At 40.2% G+C, this 19,567-nt stretch overlaps 1 protein-coding gene across 1 annotated transcript in view; it reads right to left on the reverse strand.

Annotated features, from left to right (window-relative positions):
• The window catches only part of LOC308386725 (F-BAR and double SH3 domains protein 2-like), a 44,968-nt gene that overhangs the window by 9,255 nt on the left and 16,146 nt on the right, over positions 1-19,567 (reverse strand). Inside the window, exons 4-11 of the mRNA XM_080866465.1 lie at positions 17,993-18,063; positions 15,742-15,886; positions 12,582-12,715; positions 9,762-9,816; positions 9,551-9,679; positions 9,347-9,469; positions 4,237-4,332; positions 377-493 (exon numbers count right to left, since the gene is read on the reverse strand). Coding sequence (XP_080722591.1) covers positions 377-493; positions 4,237-4,332; positions 9,347-9,469; positions 9,551-9,679; positions 9,762-9,816; positions 12,582-12,715; positions 15,742-15,886; positions 17,993-18,063 — 870 coding nt within the window. The remainder of the gene's footprint in view (positions 1-376; positions 494-4,236; positions 4,333-9,346; positions 9,470-9,550; positions 9,680-9,761; positions 9,817-12,581; positions 12,716-15,741; positions 15,887-17,992; positions 18,064-19,567) is intronic.

Here is a 19,567-nt window from a genome sequence, read left to right on the forward strand (position 1 = left end):
TCACTGCACGGTGTCTGGACTGTTACACCATGTCAGCATTATAAACCCTTTCTTAGTCGTCTCATGAACAACATGGTTATATTTGTTTCTATTTTCTTCTAATCAATAAAAATATAATTAAACAATTTCAGCCCTCCCCCCCCTGCTGCATTTTATGACCCATTTGCACCACATGCATACAGAACAGAATATTGACACCCTATGTACTTATTGTTTTATTGTAATATAAGGAACTAATTGTATTACAGGGAGAAGTTGTGCACTGGATATGTGCACATTGAAAATAAAGTACTTCAGTAAACACACAGACTGACATGGTTACACCATCTTTGTCCTGATGCCTGCAGAAACTGTCTGTGTTTGATGAGGTTCTCACCTTCTGAGTGTGGATGATGCTCTTGTATTCTCGGGCCACGCGGCTCGCCCATTTCCTCGCCTCCTTATCCAGAGTGTGCTCCTCTGCCGTCCCGCTCTCTTTCTGCAGTTGCACCACCTACAGCGAAGGCAAACACACCAGCGTATAACAAAGAATGTTTTTACTAATAAGTAAGTATTATCATTCAGACAGTTTTTGAAGTGTTTTATTCTTCAGTGAATTTTAAATATTTTTTAAATCCCAGTCATCACTGAAATGTAAGTTACAGCTTTTTCCCCAATGATACAGATATAGGCTTTAAACTAACTGCCCTGATTTGCTCCAGGATGGCTGGTGAGTTTCAAGACTTCTGACGAGCCAGGTTTATATTTGTTGACTTTAAGGTGTGACGGTCTTCAGTTTTTATTTTCTTCTAAACCCCGACAAAATGAGTTAAGCCATTTCCACATGACATCAGCTGTGTGTCTGAATATGGAGGGGAGAGGCTGGGTGGAGGGAGTGTGAGGGTCAGTGCACTCTGGTGAGGCCCGCTCACAATGCCTCCTTTTCACAGATGGGCTGTTCACAGGGCCCGGCCTACCTCCTGCCCCTCCCTCCCTCCCAAACTCAGCTCTATTCCTTACCGGATCCCTCCGTCTGGTGCAAGTGGTATGAAGGGTGGGTGCAGGGGTGGGTGCAGAGGCAGGGGAGGCTCTCCACCACTAATGTTTTCTTTAGGAACAGGCTGCTGCTTGTTTGACTTCCAATGAAAACAACACCAGCGTTTGCAGTTTGAACAAATTGTCTAGTGTTGTCCGGCGGGGCAGAGGAGAAAAGGAGCGGCGGAGCTGGGCGGCAGAATCGGACTCTTTTACATCCACGAACGGGAGTCGTAACACATCGCTTGGCAGACCTGCGGCGTCACCTTACAGCCTGATAGGAAAATATTTTTGGACCAAAGCCGACATTTACATTAATTTTTATAGTGGGCAAAGAATCCAATAAAAGCCAAATGTGGCTGTAAAATTATTTAAAATAGACTTAAGGCCACAAGGAGACACTGTGGGCTTCATGAGCAGGTGCACCTGAATTGCACCCATGTCTGCAATGGGACTCGTAAAGGAGTTTAGGATGTGTATTTTATATACGCATATCTACTTTTATCACCTAAAGTGCAGCTCCCAGGGCAGATTTTGACCACAGCAGAGGTTTCAGACCTGAACTGGCACTGAAAAACGATCCAGGCAGTCAAGTTGAACTGAGAAATCCATAAAGCTGAGAGCGTAACAGATGCAAAACAGTCGGAGGGAAGCAAAGAAGGAAGGAAGGAAGAATTTAGCAACTCTGGAAAGTTATCTCAGCAGCATCATTTCACCAGCCATATTGTGGCAATCATGAGGTGAACAGCAGCATTTGATTTTCTGTAAACTTCTTACCTAACTTTAAAGGCTTGTTACATGTTACATGACCTGTTGCACAGGGCTATCATGTAGAAAGGGAGGTTCACACCTGCGGGTGTTTTATAAAATAAAAATCCTGGGTCATTCCACACACACATGACCCCACATGACCCCGTTACAATCAGCTGAATATATATGTGTAATAACTTTAGTACATTTTTATGAATTATAGGCGCAGAAAGTGCATAGTGGTGGGTTGAAATGTAAAACTTTTTCAACTGCGCTTTTGAAGATTCATAATTTTATAAGTACAGGAGATATCTATGTGAAATTAACAGGGCTGGAAAAACACATTAAAGCTCTGGTAAAAAACAAACAAACAAAAAAAAACTGCAAACAATCAACTTTAACCCACATGGCACAATCTAAAGCCAAAATCTTGTTTCCTTTAATCAACTTTGAGTTGTTTCAAGTAGTTTCAAACAGAAATCCTGCACCAATTTAATCTCTATGATGTGGAGAAACAGAAACAAACATCAGTGCTGCCGGATGTTTTGTGTGTTTTCTATTAATTCACCGGCAAATACAGCATTTTGAGTAAAACTCTCAAAGCTCTTAACACGTGTGCTACCAAGTGAGTGCAAATGAAACTTCTCCATATTTATACCAGGATTATCTTCTAGCTGGCATCTGTCAGATATCAGTTAGGTAGATTTTGCCTGATGCTGCCGGATGGATTTTGATGGCCTCTAAAATGACTGAAATAGACCAGGTAATCGCAGATAAAGAAGACTGCAGATACTCTGTCTCTTTTCATAACCTTATGGCTCAAGATGAATAAACAACAAGTGTTTGGACTTCTAAAACGAGGCGAAACTCTTTGATTTAAAGCACAAGACAAAACGAGAGCTTGGAAGCAAAAGTAAATGGAAAACAGTGACAGTCTTTTCCAGATTACTGTGTCTGTATCTTGTCTTATAATCACAGGTCATTTAGCAGTGAGGACAATGAGCTGAGACAATCTTTAAAGCACACGTTTATCTGTTTACACTTCCTGGAAGTGTGAAGTTCAGAGGAATAAGTGCGTGGTGTGCATTAACAATAAAAATGGAAAATGTCATTATATTGTGCAGATATTCCTCTGTGTTTAGGACAGCAACTAGTTAAGATATGCTTTTTAAAAGGTGTGTGTGTGTGTGTGTGTGTGTGTGTGTGTGTGTACTGAAGTGCAAATTAAAAGTAGAGGTTGTGCATTTATTTAGGAAGATAAACAGTCTGATAAAGTCGGAACAAACACGAGCTGGAAATAGTCCCACGGTGAGGAAATGAGACGACACATCTGTAAATAAAAACTAAAAATGGGAAATAATCTAAGTTCCTGTGCAGGGCGAGGAGTACAGTACAAAGTCAAGAGTTCACTGTTCTGCCTTCAGGCTCATAGTTCAGACTAACAAAGATAAAGACCAATCACGCAGGACTTATTATGTTTCCTGCTTTGACTTCTTACCCAGACTGTTCCATAATGTGTGTGCAGCACTTTTGTGATTAAAATATATTTAAATTAGTCGTTTATTTCAGTGCAGACAGATTATTGACACTCAAACAATGGAGCTACTTTGTCTGTTATTTACAAATTTTTAGAAAATTAGAAAAATTTGAACATTTTTTCCTGCTTGTGTATCAATTTAGAGGAAAAGTCATCCCCCAGCTTCTCAAGCTTCATACTCCAGTGATCATGAATGTCTAAAAACAAAAAATCTTTTCTGCATCTGGTATTGTTGAGATGTTTAACTCTGGACCAAAAAGGTGGAACCTTATTTTATGCTACAAAATTTGTATTAAAAGCAACCCAAACACTTTGAGATTTGGATTTTAATCCATCCATCCATCCATTCACTTCCGCTTATCCTTTTCAGGGTCGCGGGGGGCACTGGAGCCTATCCCAGCTGTCATGGGGCGAGAGGCGGGGTACACCCTGGACAGGTCGCCAGTCTGTCGCAGGGCCAACACACAGAGACAGACAACCATTCACACTCACATTTACTCGCACATTCACACCTAGTGGCAATTTGGATTATCCAATTAACCTATCCCCACAAGCTGCATGTCTTTGGACGGTGGGAGGAAGCCGGAGTACCCGGAGAGAACCCACGCAGACACGGGGAGAACATGCAAACTCTACACAGAAAGACCCCGGCCTGATGGTGGAATTGAACTCAGGACCTTCTTGCTGTGCGGCAACAGTGCTAACCACCGTGCCACCGTGCTGCCCTTGGATTTTAATCGTTTCAACAATTATTCTTCAAGTTTTACTTGAACATTTTAGAGAAATCATGTTAAGTTCTAGATTTTTAAGGTTGGGGATTTTATTCCTTGCATAATAAATACGAGTTTATCTTCTCCAATAATCACTAAAAGCAATCGCATGTGATATTTTATGCATTTAATAATGAATAAAAAGAGAAAAACATCAGTATTTACCGTGTCTGAGTCGACAGGCTGGAACATCAAGTCTGGTGCTTGCTGGAACGCCATGTTCTTCTGCACAAACAGCTGCTGGTGAAACTCCTGCAGAACCTGCATGTGTTTCAAGGGAACAGACAAAAATATACATATATACTTATTTAAGGTTTATCACAAGCTTACAAATCAGCCCATGTCTAAACCTGCATAATTAACACTTAGTAAAGCCTTTAGGGTTCAGGCTTGCTCCCTATTTAGTTTTAATTTCTTGTTCTATTTAAAATTAACTTTAAAAAAAAAAAAGACCTCCAGCTGAATGAATTGTGGCCAGTGATCCGTGTAGCTTAGGGCCACATTTATAGTTTTTTATTTTCCAGTACTCCATCAGTTTATTTCTGCTGTATTAAGTTATTTGATTTGCTTATAAAATGAACCCAAATCAGCTTTTTATTATTTTACACAAGTCAAACGAAAGAAAACGCCAATAACAATTAAGAGAATGACCATAAAGCCGTTTCTGGTTACTATCAGCTGATCTGAATGCTGATGACCACTCTGGTGTTTGTGGTCACAGCCTGACATTAAAAACGTATCACAGGCTCGAGTTCACCGCCTGCCTATTTTCACACAGACTATTTTTAACTCTCCAGCTGCTGAAAGCTTAAAGAGACAGTTAACAAATGACATAACATATCACTGTAAGTAACACAGGTGAAGGTACAAACAGTTTTAATTCTAATTTCAGGTTTTTTCTAAAGCCAGCTAAAGCAGCCGGGGACTGGACCACCACCTGGACCACAAAGCTCTCTGCCCACCCGAGGGAGGACGAAGTACCTGTGTGGATATTTTAAGCTGAACTCATGGGGCACAGCTATCAGCTGTTCTGGGAAAAAAATAAACCTCCCCAGTACTGGTCCCAGGCTGGTAACTTTGGTCTTTTGAATTGTACTTAAGTTTGGCCCCTCATCAAGAACCAGTTGCCTTGGGGAGACCATACCAGGGGACAGCATAGCTTCTCCTCCTCAACTGTGATCATTCACAGAAAGGAAAGGAGCCAGTGTAGGTGGTTTGACTGGCATCTGAAATAGGAGGCCTCCAGAATGTCTCCTAGACGAGCTGGTAAGGGCAGACCAAACACACACTGGACACATTGGGACACATTATGTATCTCGTGGTATCCCAGTATTCGCTGCCTGTCTGTTGTCAGACGCATTTGTGTGACCATAAATACCACTTAAGTGGGAAAAGGAACTTCTGGACATCTCTGCTTGGACTGCTGACTCAAGTGTCAAAAAATGATTTGATAGAGGAACTTGTATCGGAAAAAAGAGGATCAGGGTATTGATCCCTGATGATTTACCCGTCAGTCTACAGTCATACCTTTACCTATGGCTAAAATCTGACACAAATGAGCATCTTCTGAAGGATGTCTGAGCTCTGCCTTAGAAACATGATGAACAGCTGAGTTATTTGGAAAGCTACTCGTTTACACCGAAAGGCACCAGAGTGGCGGCTCACTGTTCTCCAGGAAGAGCAGGAGTAGGTGGCTGGGGAGGGGGACGTCTGGGCATCTGCTTAGATTGCTGCCCCATGACCGGACTCAGATAAGCAGGAGAAAATAGATGGAAGGAAATCAGGTTTAGTAATATCAGTTTTATATTCTTTAAATCAAAATCTCTGATGTATCATGACAAATATTTCATATTAAGGTCTTTATCTACTTTTATCTTTATCTCCACACAGTAACATTACATTATATTTTCTCATATCAGTATGAGATTACAACAACAGCTTTTTTTGGCCCCCAAACTCCAGATAAACAGGAAAAAGGAGCATTTGGACAGTCATTTGTCACAGTTTGGGTCAAATCTGGACAGAGCAGGCGGTGTATACACAACATTCTCAGTTTACTACTGAACTGAAACTAAAGAGGAGAAAGAACTGGAGTATAAAAAATGAAACATTAATGCACTGTTGGGAGCAAACTGTGATAATAGCAATCTAAGTTCAACAATTGTATTTATCTGAGAGGCATTACTTTCCTCCCATCAGACCCGTAGAATACAATTTAAACTCACTTTAAACATGCTGTTGTGCAACCCCTGCTTTAAAATACCAAGCTTAGATTCTTCTGTGAAATGTCAAACCAAACTCCAGACTAACTTTTCAGTCTAAACTGGAAAAAAAAACCTTTTAGACCCAAATGAAGTCCTTCCTGGATGAACAAGCAATTTTGGAAGTGTTCCAATCTGGCACTAAAACTCACTGCAGCACTGAGTCCGCTCTGTTAAGACTTTTTAAATTACATTTTTTAGCAGCTGACTCGGGTGACTGTGTGCTGCTTGTGTTTTTGGACTTAACACCTGCCTTGGGCCATGGACACACCATGGACCATGAGATCTTTATCTATAGGTTGGTGTGGTGGGTGGGCATCACTGGCTAAGCTCTCTGGTGGTTTACGTCCTACCTCTCTGACAGAAGTTTCTGTGTCAGCACGGATGATTTTACCTCCACCTTTACTCCCATCCCTGGGGTGGGGGGCCACAAGGCTGAATTCTTGGACCTCTACTTTTCTCTCTGTACCTGCTGCCTCTTATTATATTTCAGAAACACGGCATTTCTTTTCCTTGTTACAAGGATGACTGTCAAGTTTATTTCCCAGTAAAGCACATTGCTGTGTTCCCTGTTCAGCCTCACCTTGACCTCCTTATTGACATTGAGATGGACCATCATTACATATTTGGGTGATGATACCCAGTGGTAAAATACTGTCAAAATTAAGACGCTTCTCTTTAAATGCAATCTTAAAACATTAACGCTTGCTCTTATAATAATCTCCTCCCACTGCTGCAATATGCTTCTTATTGGAATAAGCCAGGTCTCCTTTGCTGACCTACAGACGCTCGATTTGTAACAGGTACAAGTAAAGAAGAGCACATCACGCCAACTTTGGCTTCCCTTTACTAGCTTAAGGTTAATTTAAAAATACACTTACATTATTTTTAATAGTTATGCCCCATTAAAATGGGGAAAAACTATTAAAAATGAGATGTTGACTGTGACCTTACCTCTCTCTTTATGCAGTCCTTTATTGTTAACGTCTACATCTCTTATGTATCTTTTACTCTCTGGCCTGTGTTTGTCTTTCATGTTTGGTTTTATTGTGTGGCCCTGTTGTTTTAAAGTGCTTTATAAATAAAAATTGGATCCTATGGTATATTTAGACCACAGAACTCAAAACAAACAATAAAACATTCATGAGAGTTTCGTCCAGTCAAATCAGAACGTCACTTTACGCAGAGCACACATAAGATCTGTTTCTGTGTTGACACAGGAAGCACATGGGCTGTAATGTGAGCCCTGCCGAAAACCGCTGCACCCACCGCTTCCCTCACTCTTCCCTCTGATTTGTTCAGATTCAGGCCTGAGCAGCAACAAGATGCCCCTCTGAAGGTGACCTGAGAGGCCAACGGGAGCAGCGTGTAACCAAGGAGCGGCAACGTAACTCAACCCATTTAAATTAATTAGCAGTTGGTGAGGCGCTCGACTTCAGCTCTTCTAAGGTTCGCAAAGCAAGTTACTGAATTTTTAGAGCCCTCCAAAAGTGATCAAAAGAAGGACTGATCCACATTTACAATAACAGACCTAATGACTACAGCACTGCACTGGGATCAACAATAGGACTGCATGAACATAAAAAACTGGGCCATCAGAGAAAGGTCAAAAACATAGATGGTATCTGAGAGATGGACTCAAAGTGAGCTTTTGCCCTCTGCCACGTTACATTTCTGTAGCCAGAAGTTACCAAATTCGGATGAGAGGGTGGATTGCTATCATGCATATATATGTATATATATGTACTGCTAAGTGGCAGATTAAAAACTATAGAAGTATAGACTTCTTGGATGGTCTGTGTTAGGGTTAAACATCAATCAAACCAGTCACAACACAGTCAACTCCAGTCTCTACATGGATGGCTTATGGAATAAAGTCATCCCTCCCAGAGTTCTTAGAAAAGGAGAAACTATCCATAAAGACCAAACTACTTTATATACTAGGCTGTAAACATGCTTATAAGTGTACGGGGACTGACTCATTTAATTTGAGACTGACTCCAACAACCTTGTGACATGACTGGTGAGCTTCTCAGTGTGTCAACAGTAGGCATAACCAGTGCCAGTGTTTATTTTACTCCTACATCATAAGTGTCATTATTGCAAAGCTGTATCAAACACAGCTTGTTCAAGCATAACTATGCATATTTTTGAAAAAACTGTTTTGGTTTTGCCAAAATTACGTTTGTGTCCAAAGTAAATTTTGAATTTTAGGACCAGATGCAGTAAACACCTTACAGCATAAACTGACTGACAAAAATATTTTTACACAGAAAGCCAAGTGGTTTAACAAAACCCAGTCTATTATACACAAAAAAGTGCTGCACATGTTCCAGCTTTATTCCTGGAAAATGTGGTGGACACAGTTTATAATATAGTCTGACTCATCTTTCATTTAATATCAGTCTGTAGTCCTTAGCGGTAACTTTAAACCTTACTCTAATGACATACAACCAGAGCGGCCAGGCCTTTCAAACAACAGCTGAAGTTACAGAAAAACAAAACAAACATGCAGCTGCACACATGAAGATACGTTGATATCTTTGGTACAAGCATTTATTTCAGGATAAAATTAAAAATGTATTTATTTACAGTGTGATTTTCTGGTCTTACTGACCCACTACAAGCCACAGTCACCCTTTTTTCTGACACAGCGCTTTATCTTAACTAACGCTGGGTTGTGGGAAGGCTGGAGTCTATCCCAGCCGTCACAGGGTGAGATGCGGGGTTACACCCTGGACAGGCTGACAGTCCAGTGCAGTCCAGTCGAGTTTTTGCAAACCACTTGGAGTCTACCTAAAAAACGCATGCTTAGCTGTTACATCTGACTCACTCTCACATTCACACCTACAACCACAGTGTTACGGTTAATCACAGCACCACCATGCTCTCTTACTCCACATTCAGCTTTAAGGTTAAGCAGGTTAATTAACTACAAACGGGTCTCTGTACCTGACTATTTGGTACAGACATGGGTGTGAGGTGGTGGATGTCCTGCAGGCTTTAAGACTCACCCCATTTGAGCTGTTGAGGATCTGGTTGAAGATGTTGTGGACAGCCTGGTAGGCTTCTAGCTCTGTCTGACACAGTGACACCAGGTAATCCTTTACCTGCTCGTAGATCCTCCCATCTAAAATCTGTATACAGTGATAGAAAGGTGTGTTTAGATTTACACCACGTCTCCTTTCACCCACCAATTCAGATGTATATATGCTCACCTTGATGCAGTCAATGAGGTCTGTGTTGTAGTAGCGCTGCTGGTGCGCATTCGCGGCTGCAAGCATGAGAAGGTAGTCGTTTCTGGCGTGCGTGGCTTTGGAGTTGCACTCGCTCCGCTTTGCTTTCAGCTAGAAGAGGAAGAAACGTTTAAACAGCTCATACAACAAAAACACCACTAAACGTTGGGCTCGTGGACTCAAGATCTTATACCTTTACGCTGGCCCTCTGAAGACTGGATCTGGACTGGAAGAGACTCAGCTTTGACCTGCAGAGAAGATACAAAATCATTTCTCTTTGGTTTTTAACATGAGCATCAATGTTTTGCCTTTTCCAGTTTAACCAAGTAATCAAATTTAGGCTGACAACATAAAAAAGGAGCCTCAGTTGGATGTGCAATTACAATAAGTACAAGAATGTACCAAAAGGTGTCAATACCTCACATGGAGGAGAGGTCAAGTTCAGGGACAGTTATTTAAGGTGAGCCCAACAACTGCCCATGTAGAAACATCTATCAATCAAACAGGCCACGCCCCTAAATCCAATAGCCAGGTACTCACAAAACAAATAAATAATTAAAACAAAATAAAACTCATTCTCTGTGCTGTTAGGAAAAGGAAAAATACCCACAGAGGCAAAAACTGCGAATGGCACTTTACATTAGTTAGCCATCAAGTGTGTAGATAAGCTGAGGTTGCAGTAAAGTAATTAATGAAACAGAAGAGTGTTGATAAACTACGAAACGAGCCTGACTCTAGAAGGAGATTATACTCTGTGGTCATGGATGAGAGGCCTTTCGTTTTATAATTTTATCAAATCTGCTTCATGTCTGCTTGAGAGACACAGGAGCAGCTCATGAACTATAGCGTTGTATCTTATTTGTCTCATTATGACAAATTAAAACCTACATTAGAAGGAAGTAAAAATCGAAAGACAGCAGAACAATCAAAACAATGGAATCTGTGTAATGACCATTAACACTACTACAGTGACACATTTAATACCCACGTTACTCTGCTGGAAGCGGATTGTTTACAAAATTAACATATGTGCATTTTGAACATGATATTTCCTTTTAATTTTAATGCTTGTTTAATGTTTGATGGTAATTACCTTTGTCCACCTATAGTAAATCAAAAATTAAAATCCATGCTCTTGTTTAATCAGGTAACTCAGTCAGATGACTTTTATCTAATGCAGTTTGAGCCTCAATATTTATTTCCAAATAATTATTGGAATTTTAACCTCATGGCACACCTGCAGTAATGTCGAAAACTACAAGAGATTCCCTTCCACAGTGTGACCACGAACAAAGATATCACTATAGTCATTTCACATTGCTTCTTTTTTTCCTCTGATTTATAGTTTGAACCCAACTTTAGACATATTGTAAACAAGAAACACATCATTATCACCTGTTTAACTCCTGGAGAATAACACGATATATATACAAATAACCAGGTCTCTCATTTGATTTTTATGCATGCGCAGGGTGGATGAAACGACGGCAGGAAGAAGAGTAAATAATCATTTCCACTGCTGAATGTTTAAACCAAGCTGCTATCATAATGCCTTTAAGATAATAAGAGATCCACTTTGATAAAAAAAATAAATCTGAGCAAAGGCTGGAACTGATTACAGACCTGCTGCTTCCAATTTAAACCCTGACGATGTGCAATAACAGCTGCATGAGTGTAAACAATTGTGAGCAGAGCAGTTTGTGTGAAATTATTAAACTTTAGTCTTCTCTTCTTACTGGAGTGTTTCATTCTGCAGATTTTCAAAAGGCAAACCTCAGAGGAGTCACCTGAGAATGTGTGCGTGTGTGGACACAACAGACCAGAAAAACACAGCATTTATAGTATTATTTGTAAGTGGTGGCCCAGCTATCAATCCTCTCCGACAGCCTGGTAATAAACTTTCCTGATGAGCAGAAAAATGTCTGCTATGTGGTGAGTCAAAGTGCCAGCTGTTCATGTTGTGCCAGGCCAAAGTGCCTCCATCGAGTCATGCAAAGAGCCTGAGAGCTGCTTGTTTGATAAAACTAAAAAATGTTGTTTTTTTAGAATTTTCTTCTCTCGACTAAAATGTGCTTTGATTTTCGTTGGAACTTTTGATCCACTCAGAGCAAAATAATGTGCTCAGATCTGAATTTAAGAGCTGATTTGTGACATCTGATTTGGAAACTATTTCTGTTAACTTAAACCTCGGAAATTTCTCTTGTTTTCAGTGAAATAGGAGAGATTATGTCGAAATTTTGCAAGTTTTTAATACGAAGGAGTTTTCAGTGACAGAAGGAAGGCAAATCAATTAATTTACAGAAGAACCCCAGTACATACAAGTTATAATTGTTTGCTGTGCTTTTCAGCAAAACTGGAGTTTGTTCTAATTAACTGATCTGCAAACAGGCGTCAACAACATCACCGTCATATTATTAATCAGTTTATTTCCAGTCCAGCATGGCAGTCTGCTTTTTCTGACTCCCTTTGAGTGACTTCAAGACACTTTTCAATTTAGTCACGGAGAAATAATTGTAAAAATACACAAGAGGTTTTTATTTCTGATCTGACTGAGAAACTGAGAAACTCCACACATATTGGCTCACAGGTTGTGAAAAAAAGCGGATAGCCCATGACGATACCTCTTTCTGACTCTTAGGATCACTGTAATTTACCAAATGCACTTTATTTCATTCAGTGTGATCTAAAATTAGACACTGAGTCCATAAACTTGTCAGGAAAGTGCTTACAGAGGTCACAGACCAAAGGGACATTTTCCCGTAGCCATGTGTGGATCAAACGTTACAGTTAGAAGTGCTGCCAATGAGAGAGAGAGGTGAAAGTTTTTCAAAATAAATGACAGAAAGTCATGAATCTGTCTGATTTTTGGTACAGAAAAGAAGATAGATACCATTTTACCATTACTACCCTGAGCTACTGAGGACATTTTCCACAAACAAATACTTATCATTAAACTGTAGGGTTTTTACTTTAGAATAGTCTAACAAAGAGAGTAGAGTAATTTGGATCATACTTTGCGTCCAGCTCTGCCTTCTCTCGGACTGCCTGCGCCATCGTCTCGGCCTCCTGGTACTTCTTCCTGCTCTTGGTCAGCTCCTTCACCGACTCCTGCAGCTCAGCTTGGACCACAGTCAGCTGCTCAATACACTGATGACATCAAATTGGAGACATCGAGAACAAAAAACAAAACAAATAAGGGCTTTTACATCTACATGCAACCACTGAGAAATATGCAAATACCCTTCAGGCATATCTATACAACACATGGAGTGAGTAATGACATCATGGCACACGCTACATACAGGAGCTTTGATGGAAACTCCCAAAAAGGTGAGGCCCAACAAGAGCAGCACTGTAGGCTGCAGGCAAGGCAAGGCAAGGCAAGTTTATTTGTATAGCACAATTCAACAACAAGGTGATTCAAAGTGCTTTACAGAGACATTAGAAACAAGAACAAATAAAAAGCATGATTTAAAATTGAATAAAACAAGCAAATAAACTAACTAACTAATTAACAAACAAACAAACAAACAAACAACAGTATATAAAATCAAAACAGATAAAATCAGAACAGTAGATAAAATCAGTAGTTAAATGTAAGTTTTGAAATTTAAGCTTAAAGTGTGGATTTGGTGCTTTATTCAAATGCAGCTGAGAACAGGTGAGTCTTCAACCTGGATTTAAATAAACTGAGTGTTTCAGCTGATCTGAGGCTTTGGAACGTGGCCATTAGAAACCAGAACGTGGCACAGAGGCGTCAGACATTACGATGAGGAAAAAAACTCCAGACGTGCAGAGCTAACTGCAGAGCTGATAGCAACTCTAAATGATAATAGGAGACAGTATTGTGAACTCTGCCCTTCAAAGGCTGACTGTTTATTACACCGTTTACAAGAACCTGCACTTTCCACTGGGTAGTAACACTGACCTGAAGACGAGGAAGATGTGACTATGTCTACTCTGCAACGTCATCGTTGTGATGGATTTTTACCAGAAAGTGACGCTGCGTTCCAGGAGCACCATAACGGCAAGCCTGTCTGAAGTTATGAAGTTTCTTTTTTAGTGACTCGCCTGCTCAGATGTTTGCTCCCTCCTGTGAGCACTCTTTTCCCATTAACCTTCATTTTGTATGTCTTGAACAGTCCTCCTTTCAGTACATACACCCTCTCGTCTCAAAAACTGCCTGACTTTCAAAATAAACTTTAACTAGGAATACATAAAGTTATGTGAAAATACAAAGTTTTGTGTATCAGAGCACAACAAAAATTAAGAAAATCATCTGGTCCTTACCAAGTCCTAATAAATTAGGTAATTACAAGCTCAGATGAATAATAACACATGACATATTCCACTGTCATTTATTTAAAAAGATCTAAACACACCCTTACCTCCTCTGTGCGAATTAAGAGGGTAAGTAGTAGCCAGGTGCTACTTAATCAACTGTGATCACCTCAATTAAAGCAGAAGTTTTTGCAAGTTTTCAGGTCTGAAGCTTTCAGGTGTGTAATAACACAAAGCCCCAAACTTACCAGGAGTCAGTGTTCCAGCAAAATCACTACAAGGTCAGACTATCAGCACAAACACCTCAAACCAACTGTCAGCACAGCAGTTAAGGGGTCATGATCTGGGCTTGTTTTGCAGCCACAGGAACTGGGCACTTTCCAGAACTCCTCCGTATAACAAAGTACTCTAGATTTAGAGCTGTTCAATAGCTGAAGCTTGGCTGAATTTAAATCATGCAGCAGGACAATGATTATGAGCACAGAAGTAAATCTACAATCGAATGGCTTAATAAGAAATTAATCATAATGTTGGAATGGCCCATCAAAGTCCAGACCTCAACTTGACTGAAAAACTGTGGTGGGAGCTTAATAGAGCTGCACATAAATGAATGCCTGCAAATCCCAACTTTTCAAGCAGAGAGGGTTAAAATTCCCCTATAATGTGAGAGACTGAATAATTCAGAAAACAATTACTTCAAGTTATAGATCCACCTTTAGCAGCTACCGAATCACGCAGTGTACTTAGTTTTTCTACACACTTCATAAGCATGTTGACTTAGTGTTTACACAACGACACAGTTCAATATGATTATTTTATATTATGTTTTCTTTCAGTTTGGGCTGGACTGACATGGTCACCATATGGGCAAACCCATGTGTGTCTTAAACCACATCTGTGTGGTCCTGTGTGTAGCCACAGGTTCAGCCACTGGTAACTGATAATTACCGATGCCTGCTCCTTATCAGAAACTTTCACATAATGCAAACAGTCTGACAGATTCTGTTGAAGTCGGCCATGGTTCTCTCAGAAGTGGAATTTAGCTTGTGGCACCACAACCTAATGTTGGCGTCAGCCAACTTCTCCAGACACTTGGGCTGAGGGCTGTTGAAGCCAAACGTTAGGAAGCTTTAGGTGTTATGTTGTCCTTTGATTTGCCCATAAAAGAAAGGGATTCATTTTCCATCTTATCAACCTTACTGATGTTAAACAGGGCCTTTCATGTGTCACAATTAAATAACCCCCACCATGCAGAAAGTACATAAACAAACTGGGGTTAACATCATATTTTTAAACTATTTTTCAGGATAATTAGTACTATATAGCAATTTAACAACTTTATCACAACATTTTTTTCCCATTTTGTGCTGCAATCATAACTGATGCACACTATCTGGGGATGACAGCACTACACGAAATGGAAAAAAGGGCAGATAAAAATGACATCAGGGAAAACTGCAGTCGAGCAGTCTGTGACTTCATCATTGTTTTACAGAAACAGGCAAGTATGAAAAGCAGAACTTTATCATTAGTGTGTGGGCATGTCACACCATTTGTGTGTTGTGTGTTAAAAATAATAAAAGCCACTTTGTTCCTGTTGGTGTGCATGAAATAGGAAGCCAGCCGACTTGACTTCAGCTTCCACTGTTACAATTTTCAGGTGGTTGTTTGAGGACAGAAGGCGTCTTCGGATTTAGTTCACGAGAGCCATTAACATCTGGTTAAACAGCATCATTTAGTGTCTGAAGGTCTAAACAGTAACCAATGTGAGCATCATGCTTCTAAAACCATCAACTTCCCTTTTTCACTTTGGGGAAACAAGATAAACACCCTGCATTGCATCAGTACAGCAGTGCACGTCAATGTAAGGACAGAAGTGAGACCTGCAATACCTTCCTAAGCTGCTGCTCCTTCTGCAGTCGTGCTGTCTTGGCTGCGTCGGCCACCTGGACTTTGTAGTTGTCGCAGGTGCTTATTCTGGACTGCGTTGCCTGGACCATACCCTCCAAATAGGCCCTCCAAACACAATACATGTTCCTAAAAACAAACAAACGCAGATTGATGCAGTGAGACATTTTTCGCCATAACGAATGGTAAGTGAGTAACTAAACAGCTAGAGATGCACTATTAAACAAAATAGGATATGGTCTGACGTCCCATCGGGCTATTGCGTGAACTCAAATGTATGACGACCCTGCAAACAAGCAAACAATCCAAAATTCTCCCTGATTTGAACCAACAATGATAAATGTGTGAGTAAATACGGGCAACAACCTGTATACAGGAAGGATGGAAAGTCTAGGCTTCATTATTTACTAACATAATTATTTAAGACTAGATGTTTAGTCTGTTTGTGATTAATGAGAAATGTTATAAATTCCCACAGGCCAAAATGACGTCCATGCCCGATATAATCAGCTCACTGTTATGTGACATTTGACAAGCTGGATTTCAGTGTTTCAGACGCCCAGCTGTTTTAACCACCACCCAAATACATTTTTTCTTTCTTTTTTTTTTTTTTTCAATCACCCGAGATAACATCGTCATTGACTTATTGTCGAACAATACCCTTGCTTTTACTTTGAAAGTTCAGCCGCTGCTATCAAGCTGTTGGAATGCTGGTTAAATCAAATCACTTTTTTTTTTTTTTTTATTGTCACATCACATGTGCAGGCACACTGGCACAGCACATGCGAGTGAAATTCTTGTGTGCGAGCCCCACAAGCAACAGAGATGTGCAAACACAACAACACAAACGAGCAAAATACAAGAATGGCCAACCTGAAACTAATAAATATATGTACAATATATAATAGTGTATGCATTTCTGGATGTTAGGTCACTGCTGTGGTGGTCCTCCGTCAAATAAAGGAGGAACAACTTTAACTACAACCTGAAGCAGGTGGAGAGCTCGTGATATATCTGATACCCTGAGCTCAGAGCAGAATAAACTACTGCAAAAATGAAACATATTTAGTGTTTTTTCTGTATCTTCTCTCAGAGTTATGAAGTAGAGTAAAGACAGTTTAGCAATCTAAACCAAAGGGATGGAAATAGGAGTCTGAGGCTGGCTCTTAAAGCTGGATCAAGTATCAGTGACAATGGTCAGATCTATTTAATTCAACTCTATGCTGTTCTTTGTTTTATGTGCTGAGTAAAGGATGGAGGAAGCACAGCATGGCAACCTGCAGGTATTTCCTACCTGCTCCAACAAATTTTATTTCTCTTTTTTAAATTTTAACTGCAAACTGTGGTCGAAGTGAGCTGACACGACGTAAAAGATCTGGTGACAACAATGCTTTGGTTTGCCTTCTCTCCCTAGTTTACTTTCACTGTCATTGTGTTCGGCCAGGTAGAAGTTATCTCTAGACTATATTCTAGACAACGTCATAAAAGGGGAAAAAAATGTCCTATTCTGATTGCACAGAGTTAGTGTTTCCACTGATGACTTGAGATCAAAGGGTTAATGTCAGAGGTAGAATCCAGGAAGACCTTGGCGTGTTGTAACACTTGTTGTAATGCTTTTATTGCGCTTACTGTATGACAACATGTTGTCACCTCAGTTAATGCTATTTCCTTTCAGCTGTGTCTGTCAGCTTCACACCCAACGCATGAATGTGAGAAAGTTCAGGAAAGGGAGAAACCGTGTGACCGTAAATGACAGCAGTGTGCAGCAGCCTGATGACTCTCTCTCTCTCTCTGTTTATTAATTTTATATAGTTGGATGTATTGTTCAGTCATATCTTATTTTACCAAGTTAGGAAAGCCATTTTACGTTGCATTACATGTAAAGGAGTGATTCACAACTTAGCACTAGTTTTAGATCAAATACCCAAAGCGAGGCGCTGGTATCGTTGCAGAAAGGGAAAAAGTTGTACTTGTGCATGTCTATAATAATAATAATAATAATAATGAGACCAGAAAAGATTAAATTCAAGAGAAATTATTGTCATAGTATGAGATGAACGTGCCATGTTTTATCTTTTCTTGATGTGATTGAGAGTGCACAAAATTTTAACAAGGACCCCTCACCACAGCTTAACCCCCCCAACCCCACACACACAAAAACAACAACAATAAACAAAATCAATAAACAATAAACAGTCCAAAGCAGCATCTGTGTGTTTTGGAGAAGGAATTTACCTGTGGTCTGACGGTTCTTCTGTCTCTGGCCATTCTCTCTTTAAATACTGATTTGCCAGCTTCTGCAGGGCCTGCAAAAGAGGAAGTGAAAAACAAAAGCAGCGGTGACCTTTCACCTTTGACACCACTCCACATTTCACACGTCTCTTCTTCACAGAAGATGCACTCAGAGGACTGTGACCCTCCCTGACCTTGTCCTATAAACCAGCGGGTGGGCAGAGCACGAAGAGACAAACTCTACTCTACCCTTCAGGCACAGATAGAGTAAACTCAGTAAAAACAGCTGTGATAAAAGTAAGCCATATGAAACTGTCCACATTCACTATAAAGTATGTTCTCTATGGAATGACTTCACAGTGCATGGACTCGTTCACCTGTCAGCCAGAGCCTTGTTTGGATGCTGGCTCACTTGCTGGTTTTTATGCTGACGTGGGCTCTTTTCTTTTTTAGCAGAAAAATGTAATTTATTTAGACCACATTCAGCCCTGGAGATATATTAGGTTCCTCCACCTCAGCCAATGGTGAGGTTAACCTTTGAAGGGCCAAAATAGCAGGACAGGGTGAGAGCAGGAGAAGACTGAGTATGTTTGGTATGTCAGAGAGGTGCGCTAACCTGAATAAACTGACGAAAAGCAAACATGAATATCTTTAGTAGGGCTGCCACAAACGATTATTTTGATAGTCGACTAGTCACCGATGATTAGTCGACTAATCAGATCATCATCCATTAGACGTAAAACTACAGCTTATTGCACCAGCAGCATCTGCTCTTATATAACTATCATTAGCTTACAGCTTTAAGTGTTTAAGGTGCTAACTAAAAATAAAGACAAGATGATAGTTTATTGAATTTTAATGAAATTTGCAGATTGTTTCGGTGAAGATTAATAAACTCCTTGCTATCTAAAATATAACAGGACACTGGAGTATATTCTGGAGCATCTCACACTTCTGATAATCAGCTGTCTGCTTGACGTTTATTCAGCTGTGTAAAAACTATAACTTTAATCTCAGACAAACTGATTTACTCAGGAACAAATAAAATACTAAAAAAAAAAAGCCAAACAATAACATTTTAAGTTATCTAAGTGACTCATATATATTTAACCTGAGTAGCGAAAGACGGCGGTGGGTTTGAAAACGATTTGCGGGGAGTCCGGTGTTCTCACGGCGCTAGTGAGCCTAGCCCCCGGCTCGCTAACGAGCTAGTGGGTAACAGATGTCTCCGAAAACGTCGGAGCGCTTTTGAAAATATGTGGTGTCCTGATAAACTGAGCAGATATTTGAGGTTTACACAGCTACATTCTCGCCTGAAAATATGTTAAACGTTTATTTTGTGACCCAGAAAGAATAATAAGAGTAACATTAAAACTAACTAGCTGCCGCCATTGTTGGAAACTGCGCTGGGCCGCGCTATGAATTCTGGGACACAGCTGCTTCTTCTTCTGCTTCTTCTTCTTCTTCTTCGGGGTTTAACGGTAGCTGACATCCTTGTACATGCAATGCTGCCATCTTCTGTTTCAGTCCGTTATTACACTCTTAAATCCTGCCACTTATTCCTGCGTCTTTTGTGAT

Source organism: Rhamphochromis sp. 'chilingali' (assembly GCF_963969265.1).
Source record: "Rhamphochromis sp. 'chilingali' genome assembly, chromosome: 19".
Lineage (NCBI taxonomy): Eukaryota > Metazoa > Chordata > Actinopteri > Cichliformes > Cichlidae > Rhamphochromis > Rhamphochromis sp. 'chilingali'.